Here is an 18079-nt window from a genome sequence, read left to right as displayed (position 1 = left end):
CTTCTCGGTGAATCTGCGTCCGTGCGATATTATCCAGCTAGCGGAAAAGTAGCCGGACAATCATCATTCTGTATACTCCGTACGACTACATGTACTGTTCCAGCTAGAGTACACTTGTTATCGAAGGGAATAGCACGACCACTGGGCCAAGTCTGAATGGCAGCCGGCATTCGAGCATCAGCAGCTCATTCTGGCGGCATCGGCAGTGGACGAGGAGCGGATAAAGCACAGGAATCGATACTCGGAAACTGTGCAACAATCGGGATATGAAAACGCACGACGAGTGCGTTCGTTTCACACAAGGGCAACGCCGAGTCGGGACGAGATGCCTCTAGAAAGCAGGACTGGGGAGCAGCCATCCCAACATCAGCTGCGTGATAATATTGGGGAAAATTCTTCACCTTCCCTGCACTCGAAAATTTCCTTGTCCTCAAAATTCATGGACACGATCTCCGGCATGCTTTGTTCCACAAGTTCTGGCCAGATTCACATGGCCAACCACTGGCAATCTGCTCCGGTCCGTATTTGCAAAAATGAAAGGGGCATCAGACACAAGTTGAACTGAGCGATTGCGTCTGTAGGGTTTATTGATGCTCAGGAGGAGAAAATCCGACGCAACAATTGAGGATGCTTCATTGTGTAGAGTATGAGATGGCTATGCTAGTATTGATGTTGGTTGGTGACATGTACTTCCGGAGTACTCTGCAATCTCTACAGGTACAGTACCAGTACAAGGGCAGCACCTTTCCCAGTACGAAGTACGGAGTACTTGAACCGAGAAATACCTATTTGCATTGTACATGTAAGTACCTTACGGAGTATTACTACTGAGTCTACTGTAAGTCACACCTGTCAGGGACTCAGGTACAGGTTAGTGGGATGGAACTGCACGTGACCTAGCCGCATTGTGGAGGCGTCAAGTCACGTGGCGAAAGGAAGCCCGACGCAGTTCGTCACCGCACAGCCACGGTGATCCAGCTTCCGACCTCTGCTTGTCCCTCGATATCGGCCACTATTATTCTGCCCAAGTATCAGTTGGTTTCTTCAGTGTTTATAACTCCATTGCACTCACTCGTTATTGTACGTGAACCCGGCAGCCGGTCGATGGCGAACCTGGGGGGCCCGTCGAGCCTCGTCGAGCCTTACCTCACCCCCCCCCCTCCCCGGGCGGCCTCGTCATTTGTTCACGAACGCATGCTGACCTCGCTTTCATTGCAGAGCAATCTCAAAACTCGCTCATACAGGCCGCGCACGATCGTCGCCCGACGGAAGTACTGCAGGCATCCCGCTTGCAGAGAGCGACTCGTTTGTGCATCCTGCCGCCGCCGCACCGAACCTGGCTGTCTCGTCTCGTCTCGTCTCGTTCCGTTCCGTCCAAGTCCGTCGATCCCCGTGGCCGCTTCATCGACTACACATCGCGGACATCGGCGACAATATATGCAGACATAGTTGCTGCTTCCCGATCCATCGACCCATGCGCATTCCGCGAGTCCTGTCCACAGTCCCTCCTTTCGAGCTACGCGTGATCCAGGGTAGACCGTCGTCATCGCCGCGACTTGCCCTCGAAACGACTTCCGACCCAGTCACCACGCTAGGCAGACGACAGATGCTGCCCAGGCTCCATCTCAAACCACAGCAGTGTCAGCCCGTCTTCCGCGCCGCTGCCGACGCGGACAACTAGCCACCAGACCGTGCTCACGTGAAAGGCACGCACAACTAATCCATCGACGTCCTTCGCTGTGCACGGCACCAGCCTGCCGGCATGTACTCCCAAAACCACCAGCAAGGGCACAACGCCCGGCTGAATGGGGCGGGCCGCGGGATGCCGAACCTGCTGTTCAACTACCAGCAGCATGCCCAGCATCAGCATCCGTCCCAAGCCCAGCACCACCAGGGCCTGCAGCACGAGCACGGCATCCCCAACGCCAATGGACTGGCGCACCACGCATCCTTTGGTTCCGCCGTCATGTCCAACTCGTCCGCCTTCAATGCGAACCCCGTGCCCAACGGGCACTCCGCCAGCGTCCGGGCCGGCCAGGGGCCTCCCAACGAAATGTGGCAGGAGCAGTTGCGCATGCACAAGGAATCCGAGCGGGCGCATTCGGCCATGACGGACCAGCAACAACCGCACTACTATGCCCGGCTGAAGGCGTCCGAGAATAGGGGCATCGGAGGCCCCTCCCCTTCGAATTCCAAAACGCAGGCCGATGGCGAGAACGAACCGGACGACAGGCGGCCGCCCTACAACCTGGACAAGGAGGCACGCCGGCAAGACTGGCACAGCATGGACATGAGCGGCCAGGGGCTCCGGAACCTGGCCCCCGAGCTGTTCCGATACCAGTTCCTCGGCGAGCTCTACATCGCCTCCAACAAGCTCACGCGCCTGCCCAAGGAGATCGGGGAGCTGCGACAGCTGCGCCACCTCGATGCCTCATACAACCAAATCTCGGAACTGCCGCCGGAGCTGGGCATGTGCACCTACCTGCGACAGCTGCTTCTCTTCAACAACAACATATCGGAACTGCCCTTCGAGCTCGGCTCCCTCCACCTCTTGGAAATGCTTGGTATAGAAGGGAATCCCTTGGAGCCCAACCTGAAGCAGGAAATCATGGACAAGGGTACCAAGAGTCTCGTCAACGCGCTGAGAGAAGGAGCTCCGAGTAAGTTGACATTCACTCACCTCAACCCTCATCCCTCCCCCCGATGGACCTTTGGCTGATGGAGCGATGGCGCGCAGTCCCCCCTCCGCCAGCGCAACGAGCCAACATCGTCATTCAGGAAGATGTCATGGAAGGCTTGGAGCGGGTCAAGGTCTTCTCCTGGAACGTCCTCTGCGACAAGTACGCGACCGCCTCGACGTACGGCTATACCCCGACTGGTGCACTGCACTGGGAGTACCGCAAGGACTGCATCTTGGAGGAGCTCCGGCTCCGGGATGCCGACTTCCTGGCTCTGCAAGAGGTCTCCACCGATGCCTTCAAGGAAGATCTCAGCCCCGAGCTGGCCCAGATGGACTACAAGGGAGTGCACTGGCCCAAGTCACGCGCCAGGACCATGTCGGAGAAGGATGCCCAGTCGGTCGACGGTTGCGCCATGTTCTACAAGCAGAGCAAGTACATCCTGCTCGACAAGCAGCTCATCGAGTTTGCGACCATCGCCATCAACCGCCCCGACATGAAGAACCAGCACGACGTCTTCAACCGCGTCATGCCAAAGGACAACATTGCCGTCATCTGCTTCTTCGAGTCGAGACTTACCGGCGCCCGCCTCATCCTCGTCAACGTCCACCTCACCTGGGACTCGGCTCTGGCGGACGTCAAGGTCATCCAGACCGGCATCCTGATGGAGCACGTCACCAAGCTGGCGGAAAAGTACGCGAGGTGGCCGGCGGTCAAGGACAAGAAGATGATCACCATCCCCGGTTCAGACGAGGGAGACGCGGCGCCGCCCCAAGCCGAGCCGGGCCCGAGCCAGGAGTATCGGTCCAACACGGAGATACCGCTCTTCGTGTGCGGCGATTTCAACTCGACCGAGGACTCATCCGTCTACGAGCTGATGTCGCTCGGCCGCGTGCCGCCGAACCATCTGGAACTGACCAACTACCAGTACGGAAGTTTTACCCGCGACGGCATCGAGCATCCCTTCAGCCTGAGGGACGCGTACGCGCATCTCAAGGGCACGGCTGACGAGCTGGCCTTTACCAACTACACTCCTGGATTCTCCGACGTCATAGACTACATTTGGTACTCGACCAACACGTTGGAGGTCGTGCACCTGCTCGGTCCCGTCGATCCCAACTACCTCAAACGAATGCCGGCGTTCCCCAACTGGCACTTCCCAGCCGACCACATCCAGATCATGGCCGAGTTCTTCATCAAGCCCCGCAAGGACAAGAAGCAGGCGCCTGAGCGGGAGGTGGATTTTGGAACCGGCTCGGGCGCATCCCGCAGCTGAGGCTTGGATGGATGGGGTCGATTCGATCCGCTTGGTCAGGCCGAAAGTGCTCGAGAGGACGATGGCCCTCTTTGCCTCAATCTGGATGTAGTTTTGGGTCTTGCAAATGGAGTTTCGGATCTTGCACGGGTGGGAGACGGCAGAAGGGTGACGACGGGTGTAACTGTGGGCATGTAAGTGAAGGCCGGGGCCGAGTGAGCGGTCTGTACCGTGGGACCTGTAGGAGTTGACTGAACTTTTGACTCGCGGACTTTGATGCGTAGTCGATCTCTCATGTGTACATTTCTACAGCGTTGGCTTCCATCCGTTCCTGTCGGCCGCAACCATGCAAGTGCCTGTTGTATCGACGGTGAGCGGTTGTGCAGCCTCATGGCTGGAGCCTTGGCGTCACCAGCTCGAGCATATAAACAGGTCAATGATGCAAGCAAATATGCAGGTTCATGATGAGAGTATCCATATATACAATGTCTGCTGATGCGAGTGAGCATGCGCGACTGCGTGCGAATCGTATCTATACAGCCAATAACGCAAGATTCGGGAGATCGCTGATGGGGAGTGAAAATGCACGCATGTACGTCCCGTCGTCCATACCCCTCATACTCCAACTCCTGATGCAGATGCAGACACCATGGCGCACCATCGCTCCTCAGTTCAGTAGGATGTCGTACCCGTCCTTGGTGATGCGGACCTCCTCCGAGCCGAAACCGTACTTCCGCCGTATCAGTTCAAAGATGATGAGGCCTGCGCTCGTGCTCGGTACCTGACGGATCGCGTTCCACCAGAAACCCCGGTAAAGCCAGCGGCCGATACTTTGACGGTCGGCCGCAGCCTCGGCCGCGCAGGCGGCCCACGTCTCTTGGTAGGCGTGGTAGTAGGCGCGCAGCATCCTCCACCTCCGTTCGGGCAGGTCGAGGCTTGCGCCCTTGGCATTCTTGTACCTCGCCGCCTTCGCGTCCAGATCTTCGAGATGGTCCCAGTGCTCGACCTGAAAGTGCGTCAGGGGGTGGAGCAACAGCTGCTGAGCGAAGGAGGCGCTGAAGCCGGCACACAGAAGAAACATGGGCTCCAACGCGTAATGCGGTCGGATCGTTCTCTTTTCGCGGTCACGGTCCGTGTCCTGGTTGGAAGGGCGTTTCGTGGCCAAGATGTCGACGACTTCCTGACCGAGTCCGCCATAGTACCACTTGACGAAGCTGTAGTAGCTCTGGGCCTTGACGTACTCGAACATGCTGAAGAAGACGGCACTCCCAAGACTATCCTTGGCAAAAGACAGCCCCCAGCCGGCAAAGACGCCACGGAGGCCAATCTCGCGCAGTTTCTCGGCGCCAAAGGTCCACATGCTTCGTGGTTTGCCACTACCATCGTTGGGCATGAGGTCACGGTGATCGTAACGGGCTTGCAGGGCATCGAGCGGGGCAGCGAGAACGCTCTGGAGAGCACCGGCGAGAAAGCCGGCGGCAAAGGTATGCTGGGGCAAAGGTGGCGGATAGACCCTCTTGGTTGCCTTGCCGCTCTCCTCGTGCAGGCGGCCGAGGATTTGCAGGTAGCTGGTGTACAGGACGGCACCGACACCGACGTTGGCGATGAGGGGCGGGAGAATCTGGTGAGGTATGACGGACCACCCCTGGTGCTTGACGGCAGAGGTCAAGACGCCCGGCGTGGTGCCGCGCAACCAGAGCCATGTTTGCCTCCAGAGGAGGGTGCGGCGCGAGGCCAATTGATCGTCGGCGATGGCCTGCCAGAGGGGCATCGTCTGGGCCTGGTGAAGGGTGCGAGCGTAGGCCAGGTAGTCGACGCGGGTGCGGAAGAACGCCTTTGCCGGCGCGCGAAAGTAGAAGGCGACGACCTGGGCGCTCACGGCACGAACACCGGCCGCCGACGCCGCCGTCGCCGCGTTGCTTCGGGGAGCTCGGTCGGGCGGGTCATCATGGACGGGGAGGTCAGGGAGGACGGCAGGCGGCGCGTCTGGCGGCAAAGCAGAAGCCATCGCACGTCATTGCGGCCAAAATGCATGGCTCTGGCGCGACATGATGGTGGTGGTGATGGTGATGGTGGTGGTGGGGTTGTCGGTGGTGGTGTTCTGTCAGTGCCTGGTAGTGGTGTGGCATTGACTTGATGTGGGGAAGCTGACGAACCACCACCATGTTGACATACTTACTTACAGTTTGACCAAGCACGGAGTACGGAGTATTAATACTCCGTCATACTGAGTGCCGCCCAGAGTAATAATCGTTTTGGTCCAATGATCAGTCAGGGCCACCGCTGGCTGACTAAGGCAGTACGCCCAAGGGTCTTTAAGTAGGCTATGAGGCAGCAGGGACGCCTCTGTCAATATGCTGTAAAAATGCTGTAAATATGCTGTAACAATTTCACCTTCTGCGTCTGATTTTTCTTAGGTTGTTTATGTGACGTCGGATTGGAGTGCCCGAGGGCATGCTAGATGAGCCCGTTCAAATCTTCTTGATTCTGCTTCCGAAGGCTTGGCGAGGGCTCAAGCAATTCATTCGACCGTCACGGCCACTTCCTCCCGAGTTGATTCATCCGTTGAACCATTCCAGTTATTGGCAGAGCATGAGCCAAATAAAATACGGCGTCGCAATATGCTGTAGGTATAGTGCGGGTAGATGCCTACCCAGGTTTTTAAGCAACACGCTTCTCCGCTCGACGGTTCATCGTCACTCAATGGGCGCCGTCGGCGTGCTCACGTCTTCGGGCAGCTTCGTCCACCGACTCGTGTACACACGGCCGTTCTTCATAACCGCCAGTACGTTCTCCTCGGGCCGGGCCAGAAGCGAGACGTCCTCGAGCGGGTTCGCGTTCAGCACGAGCAAGTCGGCGGCAAAGCCCTTCTTGATCTGGCCAAGAAAGGCGTCCTGCTTCAGCAGCTTCGCAGCCGTCACGGTCGCGCTTCGCAGCACCTCGGGGCTGCTCATGACTTGGGACCGAATGCTAAACTCCCGGTTCTGCTCCTCGTGCAGCGGCCCCAGCAGGTCGGAGCCGTAGCAGATGCGCACGCCGGCGGCCGAGGCGATGCGCAGGGACTCGAGGCCCCTGGCCAGCACCTCGCCGTTCTTGGCCCGGTTGACGGCCGGCAGGAAGGCCGAGTACTTTTCCTCGCTCAGGGCGTGGTAGGTGGCGAGGGTCGGCACCAGCCAGACACCCCGTTCGGCCATGTAGCGGGCCGTGTGCTCGTCCATCAAGTTTCCATGCTCGATGCAGCGGACGCCGTTGTCGACGGCGTGGCGGATCGCCTTGGGCGTGTAGGCGTGGGCGGTGACGTAGGTACCGTACGAGTCGGCCACCTCGCAGATGGCGCGGATCTCGTCGGTCGTGAATTGCGTGTTCTCGAGCTTGTCTGTCGGCGAAGCGACGCCGCCGCCGACCATGATCTTGATGAAGTCGGCGCCCGTGCGCATCTGCTCCCGCGTCACACGGAGGCATGCAGGCACGCCGTCCATGACCTTGGTCAGCACCGTCTCGGCGCCGCAGCAGTGGCCGTGCCCTTGATGGGGTCCTCGCGCATCCCCGTGCCCGCCCGTCTGGGAGAGTGCCTTGTTGGAGATGAAGAGGCGTGGGCCGGCAAAGACGTCGTCGTCGATGGCTTCCTTGAGCGCGAGCGTCGCGCCGCCCGTGTCGCGGACGGTGGTGAAGCCTCTGGCGAGCATCTGCTTGCAGAGAAAGGGCTGTCGAAATTGGGAGACGGTCGGGTCGAGGCCGAAAACGGCCGGCAGGTTGTCGCTGCCCGCGACAGCGCTGAGATGCACATGGCAGTCGATGAGGCCGGGGCAGAGATACTTGCCCATCAGGTCGACGACGACATGGGGAGTGGACGTGGGGACAGCCTCGTCGTCGACGATCGACTCCACGAGTCCCTCCGACAGCGTGACCGTCTGCTTCTCGATGATGGTCCCGTTCGCCGTGTCGACGATGCTGGCGTTCTTGAATACGTAGGTCGTCTGAGCCGGTAGCTTCCACGGCTTGACGGAGGTGGCCGGAATCTCGGTGGCGTTGACGGCAGTCTGCTGCTCCTGCTGCCGCTGCGACGGCATGTCGGGAATTTGAGCTCGATGAAGCGTCATGTTTGTCTGGGTGCAGGGACAAGCATGCGAGCGTAACGATCAAACGAATCCGAAGCGGGGTTGCTCTGATGGCCGGCTTACTGGGCGACGTGACGTGCCATCAGACAGACGAGTGTAGACAGAAGAGCACCAGGCGCATTGGGGACAGCGGTCATCTTGGCGCTCGGGGCGATTGGCAGACTCGCATAGCTGATGATTCACGTCGTGAAGTCGAAGGATCTGTGGGCTGTTTGCACATGTGCGGAGTATACATGACGCCTTTGGTGAAGTCGAAGCATGGCAGACTGGCTGCGACATGTAAGTAAGTACATGTATTAATTACTGAATATGTGCCAAGTACGGAGTACACGGTGCAAATACCACGGTTGAGGTTGTCGTATGTACCTGTGCGGAGTACGGAGTGTATACTTGTACTGTAGATGATGCATATCATGAGGTCAAGGCATACGTAGAATGCTTGCAACATGTACTTACTGTACTTACATGTGCTCTACGTATGTATATACACACAACATGGTCGACGGTACGCAATGTACGGAGTAATTACATGTAATTAATACATGATGCATATTGTGAGGTCGAAGCAAGGCGGGCTGCTTGCAACATGTATGTACTATAGTGCGGAGTACATGTACTTACTGTACAATTAACTAATACTAGGTGTATCAGAGCTCTCTAAGTACTTCAGTACGTACCTTACTGTGCTTAAGAATGGAGTACGTTTTGTATTACTAATCAGGCCCCGTCTTCGTCGGCCACACAGCACTGGACGAACTTGACGAGCGAGAGCTCTCTCAGCGGGCCGTTCCGCTTGCTCGTTAAAGCAAAAATCCAGATGGCGAGTCATGCAATAGCAAAGAAATCATTTAAAAGGGTTTCGAAGTAGAATGTCGTCGGCCATCAAGGGTCAGCAAGGAAAGAGGCAGGAAAAAAGGAAGGAAGCAAAAAAAGATTGCCCACTGAGTGAATTGAACACTCGATCTTCGCATAACTGAGAGGTACAAGTGCGACGCCTTACCACTGGGCCAAGCGGGCGTCGAATACTTGGATGGTAACAAAAAGTCCTTATACCTGTACGATGTTTCCAAGCCAATGCAACGAGTCCTGGCCATTCTGCCGCGATATTGTATTGTGTATCACTTCAATTTGGGGCCATCACGTCACTCTATCGACGTGCTCGAGGTTAGCATTCAATAATTCGGCGCCATTTTTAAAAGTGGTACGAGATGCCGCAGTTTTGGTCGGTAAACCCATGCATTACTCGCGCTTTCAATGCAGGACAAGAGCGTACCGACTACTAGTGAGTACCATCGCTTTCCGTGCTGTGTGCTATGCTAGGTGCTACTCGGACCGTACGATCGTCAGCGCATACGCGTACTCGAACTTGTCCACGCTGGTTGTCCACCGAATGCGGCAGACGGTACGTAATAATACTGTTGGTGCGCTCTGTACGGCTTCCGGAGTAGGATGGTGCATTCCGCACCGGTTATGTAAGCGGCTATGTAAGCGCGCTCTACCAATCTTTGTCGAGGGCGGTGATGTAACGACGCCATGAGCTGCGTCCGCTGTTGGTCAATGTTGGTCAAGGGATGGATGGGCTGCGAGACGAACGGTAGGACTCGTACTCCGTACATGTATTAGCATCACAGGCACAATTGTCAGTACGGAGAGCATGGTCCATAGCTAAGTGCCTGTACTTCGGAACACACATTGTATTACCAATTGACACATCCAGACCTCGGTTTGCAGGTAAATGCGGTTCCGTGTACTCCGTACTCCGTGTTATTTATTGCATGCACATGCTTAGCGACGTTTGGCATCATCGGCTGCCAACTGAATGTTACCACAAGGTATGGAGTACCTGTAGTATGTAAACCTGTCATCTACGGTACAAGCACAGCCGAGGGAGGGGCCAATATACAGTGCATATACGGAGTACTGCGTCCTGTGCTGCATCATGCATGGATACTGGGTACCTGTTGGTACTGCAAGTAGCTGCAACGATATTTAACAAGTAATAGTAATACTCAGTACTTACTCACCTTACCAAACAATTAGACTCGCCCGCCCAGGGAGGATGATGCAGTATTCATTAGCACACTCAACCACTGAGAGGAATGAAAGGCCCCTTCAGCACCCCTCCCTCGCCCTTCTGCCGGGCTATTGAGCCCCTAATTGAGCTCGTTCATTGCCCTTCAACACTGCTAAAGCTACAAGCTGCACTACCATTGTGCGGGTGCAGGAGCCGTTAGTGTCATCCCCACCACCCACAACCCCATTCACATCGACCCTCCCCATCACCCACCCAGCCATTACCCACCCATCCATCACCCACCATGCATCATCATCATCCACCAACACAAGCCGCTCGGACAGCTACAGCTACCGCCAAGGTAGGTAGTAGCTTCACACAGCGAGCTTGAAGGAATCGATAACTTGACTTTGCCCATGGGCCCGACTGCCTAGACGCAAAACGTACTTTTCGACATGGTCGAGGACAGAGAATGCAGTCTGCATGTGCATCGTCTGCCTCTGCAACACATGCATGTCTCATCTGTTACCGAATAGTACGGCGTGCTTGCACTTCCGTCCATCTCGTTGTCTCGCCACTCCTTGCACGACTCGCACTCGCTCGCGGCCGAAACCTTCCTCCTCGGCCGGCGGTCCCTGGTAGCGGTACCTACGACGTCAAGTCACCGTCCGCCATGCTCCTCTTTGGCCCCCTGTACGATATTGTTTGGCATTCTGTCTATCCGTACGTCAAAGTGCATCCATCCATCGGCCAAGAATCTATAAGAGGGGATCATCAATACATAATAATGCGTGGCAATAGCATGCATGGTAATAGTCTGTCCCTGGCCCTCAGCGACGCCAACCCCCCCCCCCCCCCCTTGCTATCCGCATACCTGCGCGTGCCAGCATTCGCTTCCGAGGCCGAGGTCGCAAAGCGGGCAAGGCGTTCGTACGAACGGACGGAATAGGTACGAGTCAGCCGAAGTGTAAACGGTCCATTAAGCTCCCTTTGGTCACGGACACGCGGAACCGCCTGAAGTCGTCGACGCGTACGTGGCTGCGCTTGCTGCGCTAATCATGAGAGCGACCAGTCGAGGGATAATGCATGTAGTACAATACAGCATACTTACAGTGCTCATACCCTCGTTCTTTGTCCACCAGCGAGCTCCTCGTGCCTTGATTTTCCTCTCCATCTTCTCCCTCTACCTTTTTCCATTCTCCCACTTTGTCCATTCTCCGTCTCTCATCTTCATCTTCATCGCCTTTTCCTCCTCATCCTCCTCCTCCTTCTCCTCCTCTTCCTCCTCCTCCTCCACCACCACCACTACCACCTCCGCTCTCCTCTCCGCTCATCCCGTCCGTCTCGCCATGCGTTGACAGTCGGCCGTGGACAGTGGACAGTTGACACGCATCCCTCGCAATGATGGAAAAGAAAGCGTGGTTGTCGGCAAAGGCAACGCTAAGGCCCAAGCAGTTGGCCGCCAAAGCGCCCCTGCGGCCGAAGCACACCCCCCTCTTCCTCCTCCTCGTCTTCCTCCTGTTCTGCTGTCGAGGCTTCGACCTCTTCGATCTCTCCATCTTCTCCCCTCGTACCGGAACCTGCTGGGATGACTTCGACCTCGGCAACATCACCGCCATCGCCCAGCAGCATGCCGAGTCCCCCATCCAGCCGCCGTTCAAGAACCAGTTCTGGGAGGTCGGCCAGCGGTCGAGGAACCTGACCAAGTGGCTGTGGTACGGCGACCAGCTTCACAGCCGCTCCGGCACCAAGCGCAAGCTCGTCGCCGCCATCGAGGCCACGGCGGCCTCCATCTTCCCCTTCATCACCTCGTCGCCCATGTGGCCTGACAGCCAAACGCCCCTCAGCGACCTGAGGACCATCCACCGCAACGGCGGCCGCGGCATCGTCATCCCCGTCGGCGGCGGCGAGCAGGCCGTGCGCTTCGCCGGACACCTCATATCCACGCTCCGCCGGACGCTCGGGAGCAAGCTGCCCATCCAAGTCGCCTACGCCGGCGACGCCGACCTGGCCCAGGACCAGCGCGACGCCCTCGCTTCGCTGGACCCGATGAGGAAGATCGACTTCGTCAACGTCATCGAGGTCTTCGACGACACGACCCTGAGCCTTCGCAAGGGCGGCTGGGCCATCAAGTCCTTCGCCGCCCTCGCCTCCCGCTTCGAGGAGGTCATCGTCCTCGACGCCGACGCCGTCTTCATGCAGCCGCCCGAGGTGCTCTACGAGCAGGAGGCCTACCTCAACACGGGCGCCTACCTCTTCCACGATCGACTCCTCTGGCAGCACGGCTTCCGCGCTCGCCACAACTGGTGGAAGGATCAGATCAAGGAGCCGTCCGAGGCCTTGAACCGGTCGCGCGTCTGGACCGAGGACTACGCCGAGGAGTGTGACTCGGGCGTCGTCGTCCTCGACAAGTCGCGCCTCTCCGTCTTCGTCGGCCTCCTTCACATCGCCTGGCAGAACACGCGCGAAGTCCGAAACGAAGTCTCCTACAAGCTGACCTACGGCGACAAGGAGACCTGGTGGCTCGGCCTCGAGCTCGCCGGATCCCCCTACCAATTCGAGCAGCACTACGGCTCCATCCTGGGGTGGCGAAAGGATCAACCGCCCAACGTCGACGAGCTCCCGAACCGCGTCTGCAGCTTCGTCATCGCGCACACCGACGCCCGGGGGAGGCTGCTCTGGTACAACGGCAGCTTGGTGAAGAACAAGATGGTCGAGCCGGAGAGCTACCAAGTGCCCAACGCTTGGATGGTCGGTGGAGAGTGGGAAAAGGGAGGCGCCAAGAAGGACATGAGTTGCATGGTCAAGGCCAAGGTGAAGACGTTGACCTTGCACGAGCAGAGAGTGTTGGAGCACAGCATCGAGGAGGCGAAAAAGGTGGACTGGATGCTCAAAGACAAGGGACTGATGACGCCTCAGGATGGCTTGGTAATTCGCTAGCGCCGGAAACTTGGTTTCTCCTCGCCTCGTTAAATCGTCTCTTTTTGTTTAGAAAGGGGGGGCTGCACGCTCGCACGGGTCCGCGAGCAAAGCCAAGCATGACAGAGTCGTATTCAGCGTCGAATTAAGCATTGAACTTTGTCTCCGAATTTTTCTGCTGATTCCTGTCCGGCACTTCTGCCCAAAGTGCCCCAATCGATCGTTGCACGAACATTCAACCTCGACAGTTGCATGCGAGCGGACCCAGCTCGGAACATTTCGAAGCCCACTGGTCCCCCTTGGAATGGCGTGTATTCGTGAAACGGAGGCGCTGAGGGCTCCGCAGCGTCCCTCGAAAGAATATCCCCGATTCCGCGTTTTCCCGACTCTCTCGTACGAGCGAGGTTCGCGCATGAAGTCGAAGAGGCCTCCGGCGAGCGAGCAATGCGCTTAGCGAGGTCTTTGCCGCATCTCCTCCACGCGATGGCGTACGGGGGGGGTCGAACGCGACTTGATTGATGGTATACTCCGACACGCAATGCCATGACGGTATCGTCCGTCACCGGTCCACTGCGAGACTGATGGAAGCGGGGTGTGCAAGTTCGGGGTGCCCGTTGCGCCGTGTGCTTAGCATTCTCCAAATGCTTCGTGCCCGCGTCCTCATGCCTCTCGGCCGTCGAGCCACTTGCTCATGTACGGGCCGTCGAGCCAGTACCCAAGCTTCTTGTAGTAGCTCCGGACGCCGACGCCGGAAATGACGCTAATCTTCTCGCTGCCGTGCTCCTCCCTGGCTATCCTCTCCGCCTCCTCCATCAGGAGTGTGCCGAAACCCTGATGCTGGAACTTGCGAGGGTCGCGCGCGTGGATCGGCACCGCCGTGCCGTAGACGTGGAGTTCCCGGATCATGCTCGTGGCCTGGCCGACGAGCTCCTCGCGGTACGTGTACTTTTCCGTGCACTTGCGCAGGCGCAGCAGGGCGACGAGAATGTCCTGCTTCGGATCCTCGTAGGCCAGAAACGTCTCCCAGCCGCCGTTGGCGGCGTAGTCTCTCCGCACGAGCTCGATCTGGTTCGGTCGAATCTTGTTCTTGACTTCGTTGACGCCGACCTCCCTCGTTCGCACGTCCCGGCACGTCGTTCCAAAATCCTTCATCCGTGCGAGCGCCAGCTCCCGCAGGTTGCCGTTCTCGACACCGGACGTCACCAGCGGCATGGGAATGTCTCGCTGCACGCGGTAAATTCGGGTCCAGGGCGGGATGAGGGCCAATATCTTGGCGACGAGGTCGATCAGCCCGTTGGGCGTGTAGTTTTGATAGCGGCCCGTCCGCCACAGCTCGTACAAGCCGGTGCCTCGGATGACGAGGGTCGGGTAGATCTTCAAGCCGTCCGTCCGGAAGGCAGGATTCTCAAAGTACTCCCGGAATTGATCCACGTCGCGCTCCATGCCCACGTTGGGGAGGTCCGGCATCATGTGGCTGACGACCTTGAAGCCGGCGTCCTTGGCGAGGCAAAACGTCTCGGCGACCGATGCCACGGTGTGGCCACGGTTCGTATCCCTCGCGACATCTTCGTAGAGCGACTGGACGCCAATCTCGAGCCGCGTGCAGCCGTATCGCAGCATGTCGGTCAGATGGGGCTGCAGGCAATAATCCGGGCGAGTCTCGATTGTGATTCCCACGCACTTGACGTTGCTCATCTCGCCCGCCTCGACGGCCTCATCGACCTTGGACGTCTGGTATCCGCTCAGGGCGTTGTGGAGCTGAGCGATGAAGTCTTCCCGGTACGACTCCGGCAGGGACATGAATGTTCCTCCCATGATGATGTACTCGACCTTGTCCACCGAGTGGCCGAGCGACTTGAGCTGGTCCACCCTTCCTCGCGCCTGCTCAAACGGATCGTACCGCGCCCGAATGGCTCGCATCGACGTCGGCTCGTATCCCGTGTACGACTGTGTGCTGTACTCGAAGTCGGAGTCGGGCCCACCGGGGCAGTAGACGCAAATGTTGCCCGTGTAGGCGATATGGGGACACCTGTGGGGTTTGCACATGACTGCGACGACGGCGATGCCAGAAGACGTCCCTGTTTCCGTCAGCCAAAGCCTCACCGACCTGTCCGGACCAACGCGGGTGCGGCATACGTATGGGCTTCGCAATGAGCTTGTGCAGGATGTATTTCTTGTAGTGCTCCGGAATGGCGGCGATGATGGCCGTCAGCGGGGGGATGTTGGTCAGTTTGTGCTTCTTGGCCAGCTTCGAGCGCAGAGAATTTAGATTGATGTCTCGCGACTTGCGGCCGTCCTTGGAGGCTTCATGGTCCTCGATCAAGGCGTTGGATACGTCCGCACAGCATCGCAGGAACCGTTCGCTCTCCGGTGCAAGCTCGGGACCTTTTTTCTTGGTCGTCGTCACCGTCGCCACCGCCATGGCTTATGGATCTTTCGGAGTTTGATGAACCAGATGGCTGGACTGGAGGGGGGATTGTCGTGAAATGAAGTTTCGAAGCTTCGCGTTTGGTTCAGAATTCATCAACAGTGGTGGGATTGTGAGATCTGGAAGTCGAGTCAAACTATGGGGCCATCATTGACAAATTTGGTGAACATAACGGAGTACTGAGTACTAACGGAGTACGGAGAAATAATTACTTGGTTGTACGGAGTACTTGTAGCACAGTGTGGAGTACTTAAGTACGGAGTAAGTACTGTTTATGTACTTGCCTGTAAGTACTGTACTCCGTACACCAACATGTAATTAAGTACATGTCCATCTACAGTACAAGTATCAACATGCATGTACTGTAATTACTTACATGTACTCCCTACATAAAAACTTGCCGTAATAATTACTCCGTAACTTGTACGAAGAATGGAGTAGTAATACTTGAGTAGTAATACTTAAGTACTTGTACGCCTTAATTACTTGTAGGTCAATACGAGTTACAAGTACGGAGTTTTGTACACCTACTTACTGAAGTACATGTAGGCAAGGTACTGTACAGTGCATGTACGGAGTACAGAGTACATGCACAAAGGCTATTCCGTCCATGTGCGGATACGGTACTCCGTACTTGTGCATGTACTCTGTAAGTACATTCGGTGCATGTAAGTACCGGTACTCTCCTCCTTTGGCCACCCTGCGAATCCTTGTCTCTGCGACGTGGGGGAATTTTTCGGAAAAATGTAGCCGCCGAGGGTCCGGTCGCACCCGAAGTTGCCAGCCAGCAAGCTCTGGCTCGCGGTTCCGGATTCTGAACTCTCGACTCGGGACTCTGGACGCCGGAACTGCAATCGTTTTCGCCCGACAATCTCAAGGCTCTTCATCCGCCCATTCGCCTCTGGTCGAAGGTTGCCACCGCAGCGTCCTCAGCTCATCCTCTCCTCCGTCCCCCACATTCACCATGCAGGCCATTCCCAGAACGGCGGCGCGCTCGGCGCTGCAGCAGGCGAGCCGTCGCAGCTACAGCAGCGCTTCGTCCCCGTACTCCAAGACGATCGAGAACCTGCGCATCAATGGCGACACCAAAGTCATCTTCCAGGGTTTCACGGGAAAGCAGGGAACGTACGTCGTCCGCCTGGCCCGTTCCATCGCCGCCCCGGGTGCTGTTGCTGACGGGACGCAGTTTCCACGCTCGTCAAGCGATCGAGTACGGTACGTCGCGAATGCTCCAGCCGCCGGACCGACCTCGCATCCGCCATGCGAACGGCATGCTGACAGGCCGGTTTCAGGCACCAAGGTTGTCGGCGGCACGAACCCCAAGAAGGCCGGTCAGACTCACCTGGACCTCCCCGTCTTCAAGAACGTCTCCGAGGCGGTCAACAGCACGGGCGCCACCGCGACGGCCCTCTTCGTCCCGTACGAGAAGACAACTCCGTTGGTCGTGGCGGATGCGATTGCTAACATGCGCTGCCCAGCCCCCCTCTGGCCGCGGCCGGTATTGAGGAGGCTCTGGAGGCGGAGATCCCGCTCGTCGTCTGCATCACCGAAGGCATCCCCCAGCACGGTAAGCCCTGTGCCCGCCCGCCCTCCCTCCCTCGGCGTCCCTCGGCCGGATACCCTTTGCTCAACGGCGTGCAGACATGGTGCGCATCACGTCGATGCTCAAGTCGCAGTCCAAGACGCGTCTCGTCGGCCCCAACTGCCCCGGCATTATCGCCCCGGGCCAGTGCAAGATCGGCATCATGCCCGGCTTCATCCACAAGCGCGGCCGCATCGGCATCGTCTCCCGCTCCGGCACCCTGACGTACGAGGCCGTCAACCAGACGACCCAAGCCGGCCTGGGCCAGTCCCTCGTCGTCGGCATCGGCGGCGACCCCTTCAGCGGCACCAACTTCATCGACTGCCTGAAGGTCTTCATCGAGGACGAGGAGACGGACGGCATCATCATGATTGGCGAGATTGGTGGATCCGCCGAGGAGGACGCGGCCGATTTCCTGAAGCAGGCCAACACGGCCGGCGGCGGCAAGCCCGTCGTCTCCTTCATCGCCGGCATCTCGGCCCCCCCCGGCCGTCGCATGGGCCACGCCGGTGCCATCGTCTCCGGCGGCAAGGGCGGCGCCGACTCCAAGATCAAGGCGCTCGAGCACGCCGGCGTCATCGTCGAGCGCTCCCCCGCCGGTCTCGGCAAGGCGCTGTACGACGAGTTTGTCCGACGGGACCTTTTGTAATTTTCACCCACGCTCCATCTCACGGTCAGCCCATTTGTAATGAAGGCGGAGGGGAAAGATGGTGGTTGGCAGGGCACCGAAGGTAGCCCGCTTCCTTTGTTACAATAACGTACCGATATCCTACATTTGGGATGCCAGGGCTGTGGCCTCTCGTTGCACCATGTCCACGTTTCGTGCCGGAGCCATTTGCATTGTCTAGGATCCGACTATCCGGTCAATCGATGCATGAAGCGCGCTGCGCAACAGGATCGTCCGCATCCTGCGACCAATACCACGAGCCTGGTTCGGCCGCTGGCAGCACGCCTCGGCGGCGCTTTTCCATGGACACGCCGAAGGATGCGAGAGCACCGCGCATCAAGTCGGCTGTCTCGGCTGTCACATTCCCCACCCGGGGGGGTAACGAGACGAAAGCAAAAATTGATATGAAAAGGAAACT

General features: G+C 58.0%; 6 protein-coding genes and 1 non-coding gene across 7 annotated transcripts; 3 read left to right on the top strand and 4 right to left on the bottom strand.

Moving 5' to 3' along the window:
- Positions 1-1762: 1762 nt before the first annotated feature.
- DCS_04133 (Glucose-repressible alcohol dehydrogenase transcriptional effector) lies at positions 1763-3954 on the top strand (the record flags this gene model as incomplete). Its single annotated transcript, XM_040801445.1, has 2 exons — positions 1763-2660; positions 2738-3954. The coding sequence occupies 2 exons, from the start codon at positions 1763-1765 to the stop codon at positions 3952-3954; spliced, it is 2115 nt and encodes a 704-aa protein (XP_040656478.1).
- Positions 3955-4600: 646 nt separating this feature from the next.
- DCS_04132 (mitochondrial carrier protein) lies at positions 4601-5941 on the bottom strand (the record flags this gene model as incomplete). The annotated part of the gene is made up of 1 exon (XM_040801444.1): positions 4601-5941. The coding sequence occupies one exon, from the start codon at positions 5939-5941 to the stop codon at positions 4601-4603; it is 1341 nt and encodes a 446-aa protein (XP_040656477.1).
- A 688-nt stretch (positions 5942-6629) lies between these two features.
- Positions 6630-8033, bottom strand: DCS_04131 (uncharacterized protein; the record flags this gene model as incomplete). Its single annotated transcript, XM_040801443.1, has 1 exon — positions 6630-8033. The coding sequence occupies one exon, from the start codon at positions 8031-8033 to the stop codon at positions 6630-6632; it is 1404 nt and encodes a 467-aa protein (XP_040656476.1).
- A 953-nt stretch (positions 8034-8986) lies between these two features.
- On the bottom strand, positions 8987-9068 carry DCS_t47. The gene has a single exon. It is a non-coding gene; the product is annotated as a tRNA-Thr (tRNA).
- Positions 9069-11466: 2398 nt separating this feature from the next.
- Positions 11467-13005, top strand: DCS_04130 (uncharacterized protein; the record flags this gene model as incomplete). Its single annotated transcript, XM_040801442.1, has 1 exon — positions 11467-13005. One exon carries the CDS (start codon positions 11467-11469, stop codon positions 13003-13005), a length of 1539 nt encoding a protein of 512 aa, XP_040656475.1.
- A 639-nt stretch (positions 13006-13644) lies between these two features.
- On the bottom strand, positions 13645-15406 carry DCS_04129 (histone acetyltransferase; the record flags this gene model as incomplete). The annotated part of the gene is made up of 2 exons (XM_040801441.1): positions 13645-15062; positions 15121-15406. The coding sequence occupies 2 exons, from the start codon at positions 15404-15406 to the stop codon at positions 13645-13647; spliced, it is 1704 nt and encodes a 567-aa protein (XP_040656474.1).
- Positions 15407-16376: 970 nt separating this feature from the next.
- Positions 16377-17643, top strand: DCS_04128 (succinyl-CoA ligase alpha-chain; the record flags this gene model as incomplete). The annotated part of the gene is made up of 5 exons (XM_040801440.1): positions 16377-16537; positions 16599-16627; positions 16705-16831; positions 16891-16979; positions 17054-17643. 5 exons carry the CDS (start codon positions 16377-16379, stop codon positions 17641-17643), a joined length of 996 nt encoding a protein of 331 aa, XP_040656473.1.
- Between the last annotated feature and the right edge of the window lie 436 nt (positions 17644-18079).

The sequence above is a fragment of the Drechmeria coniospora genome, chromosome 02 (genome assembly GCF_001625195.1).
Source record: "Drechmeria coniospora strain ARSEF 6962 chromosome 02, whole genome shotgun sequence".
Classification (NCBI taxonomy): Eukaryota; Fungi; Ascomycota; class Sordariomycetes; order Hypocreales; family Ophiocordycipitaceae; genus Drechmeria; species Drechmeria coniospora.
The sequence above is the reverse complement of the archived record's forward strand: the minus strand, read 5'-3'. Positions and strand labels throughout refer to the sequence as shown.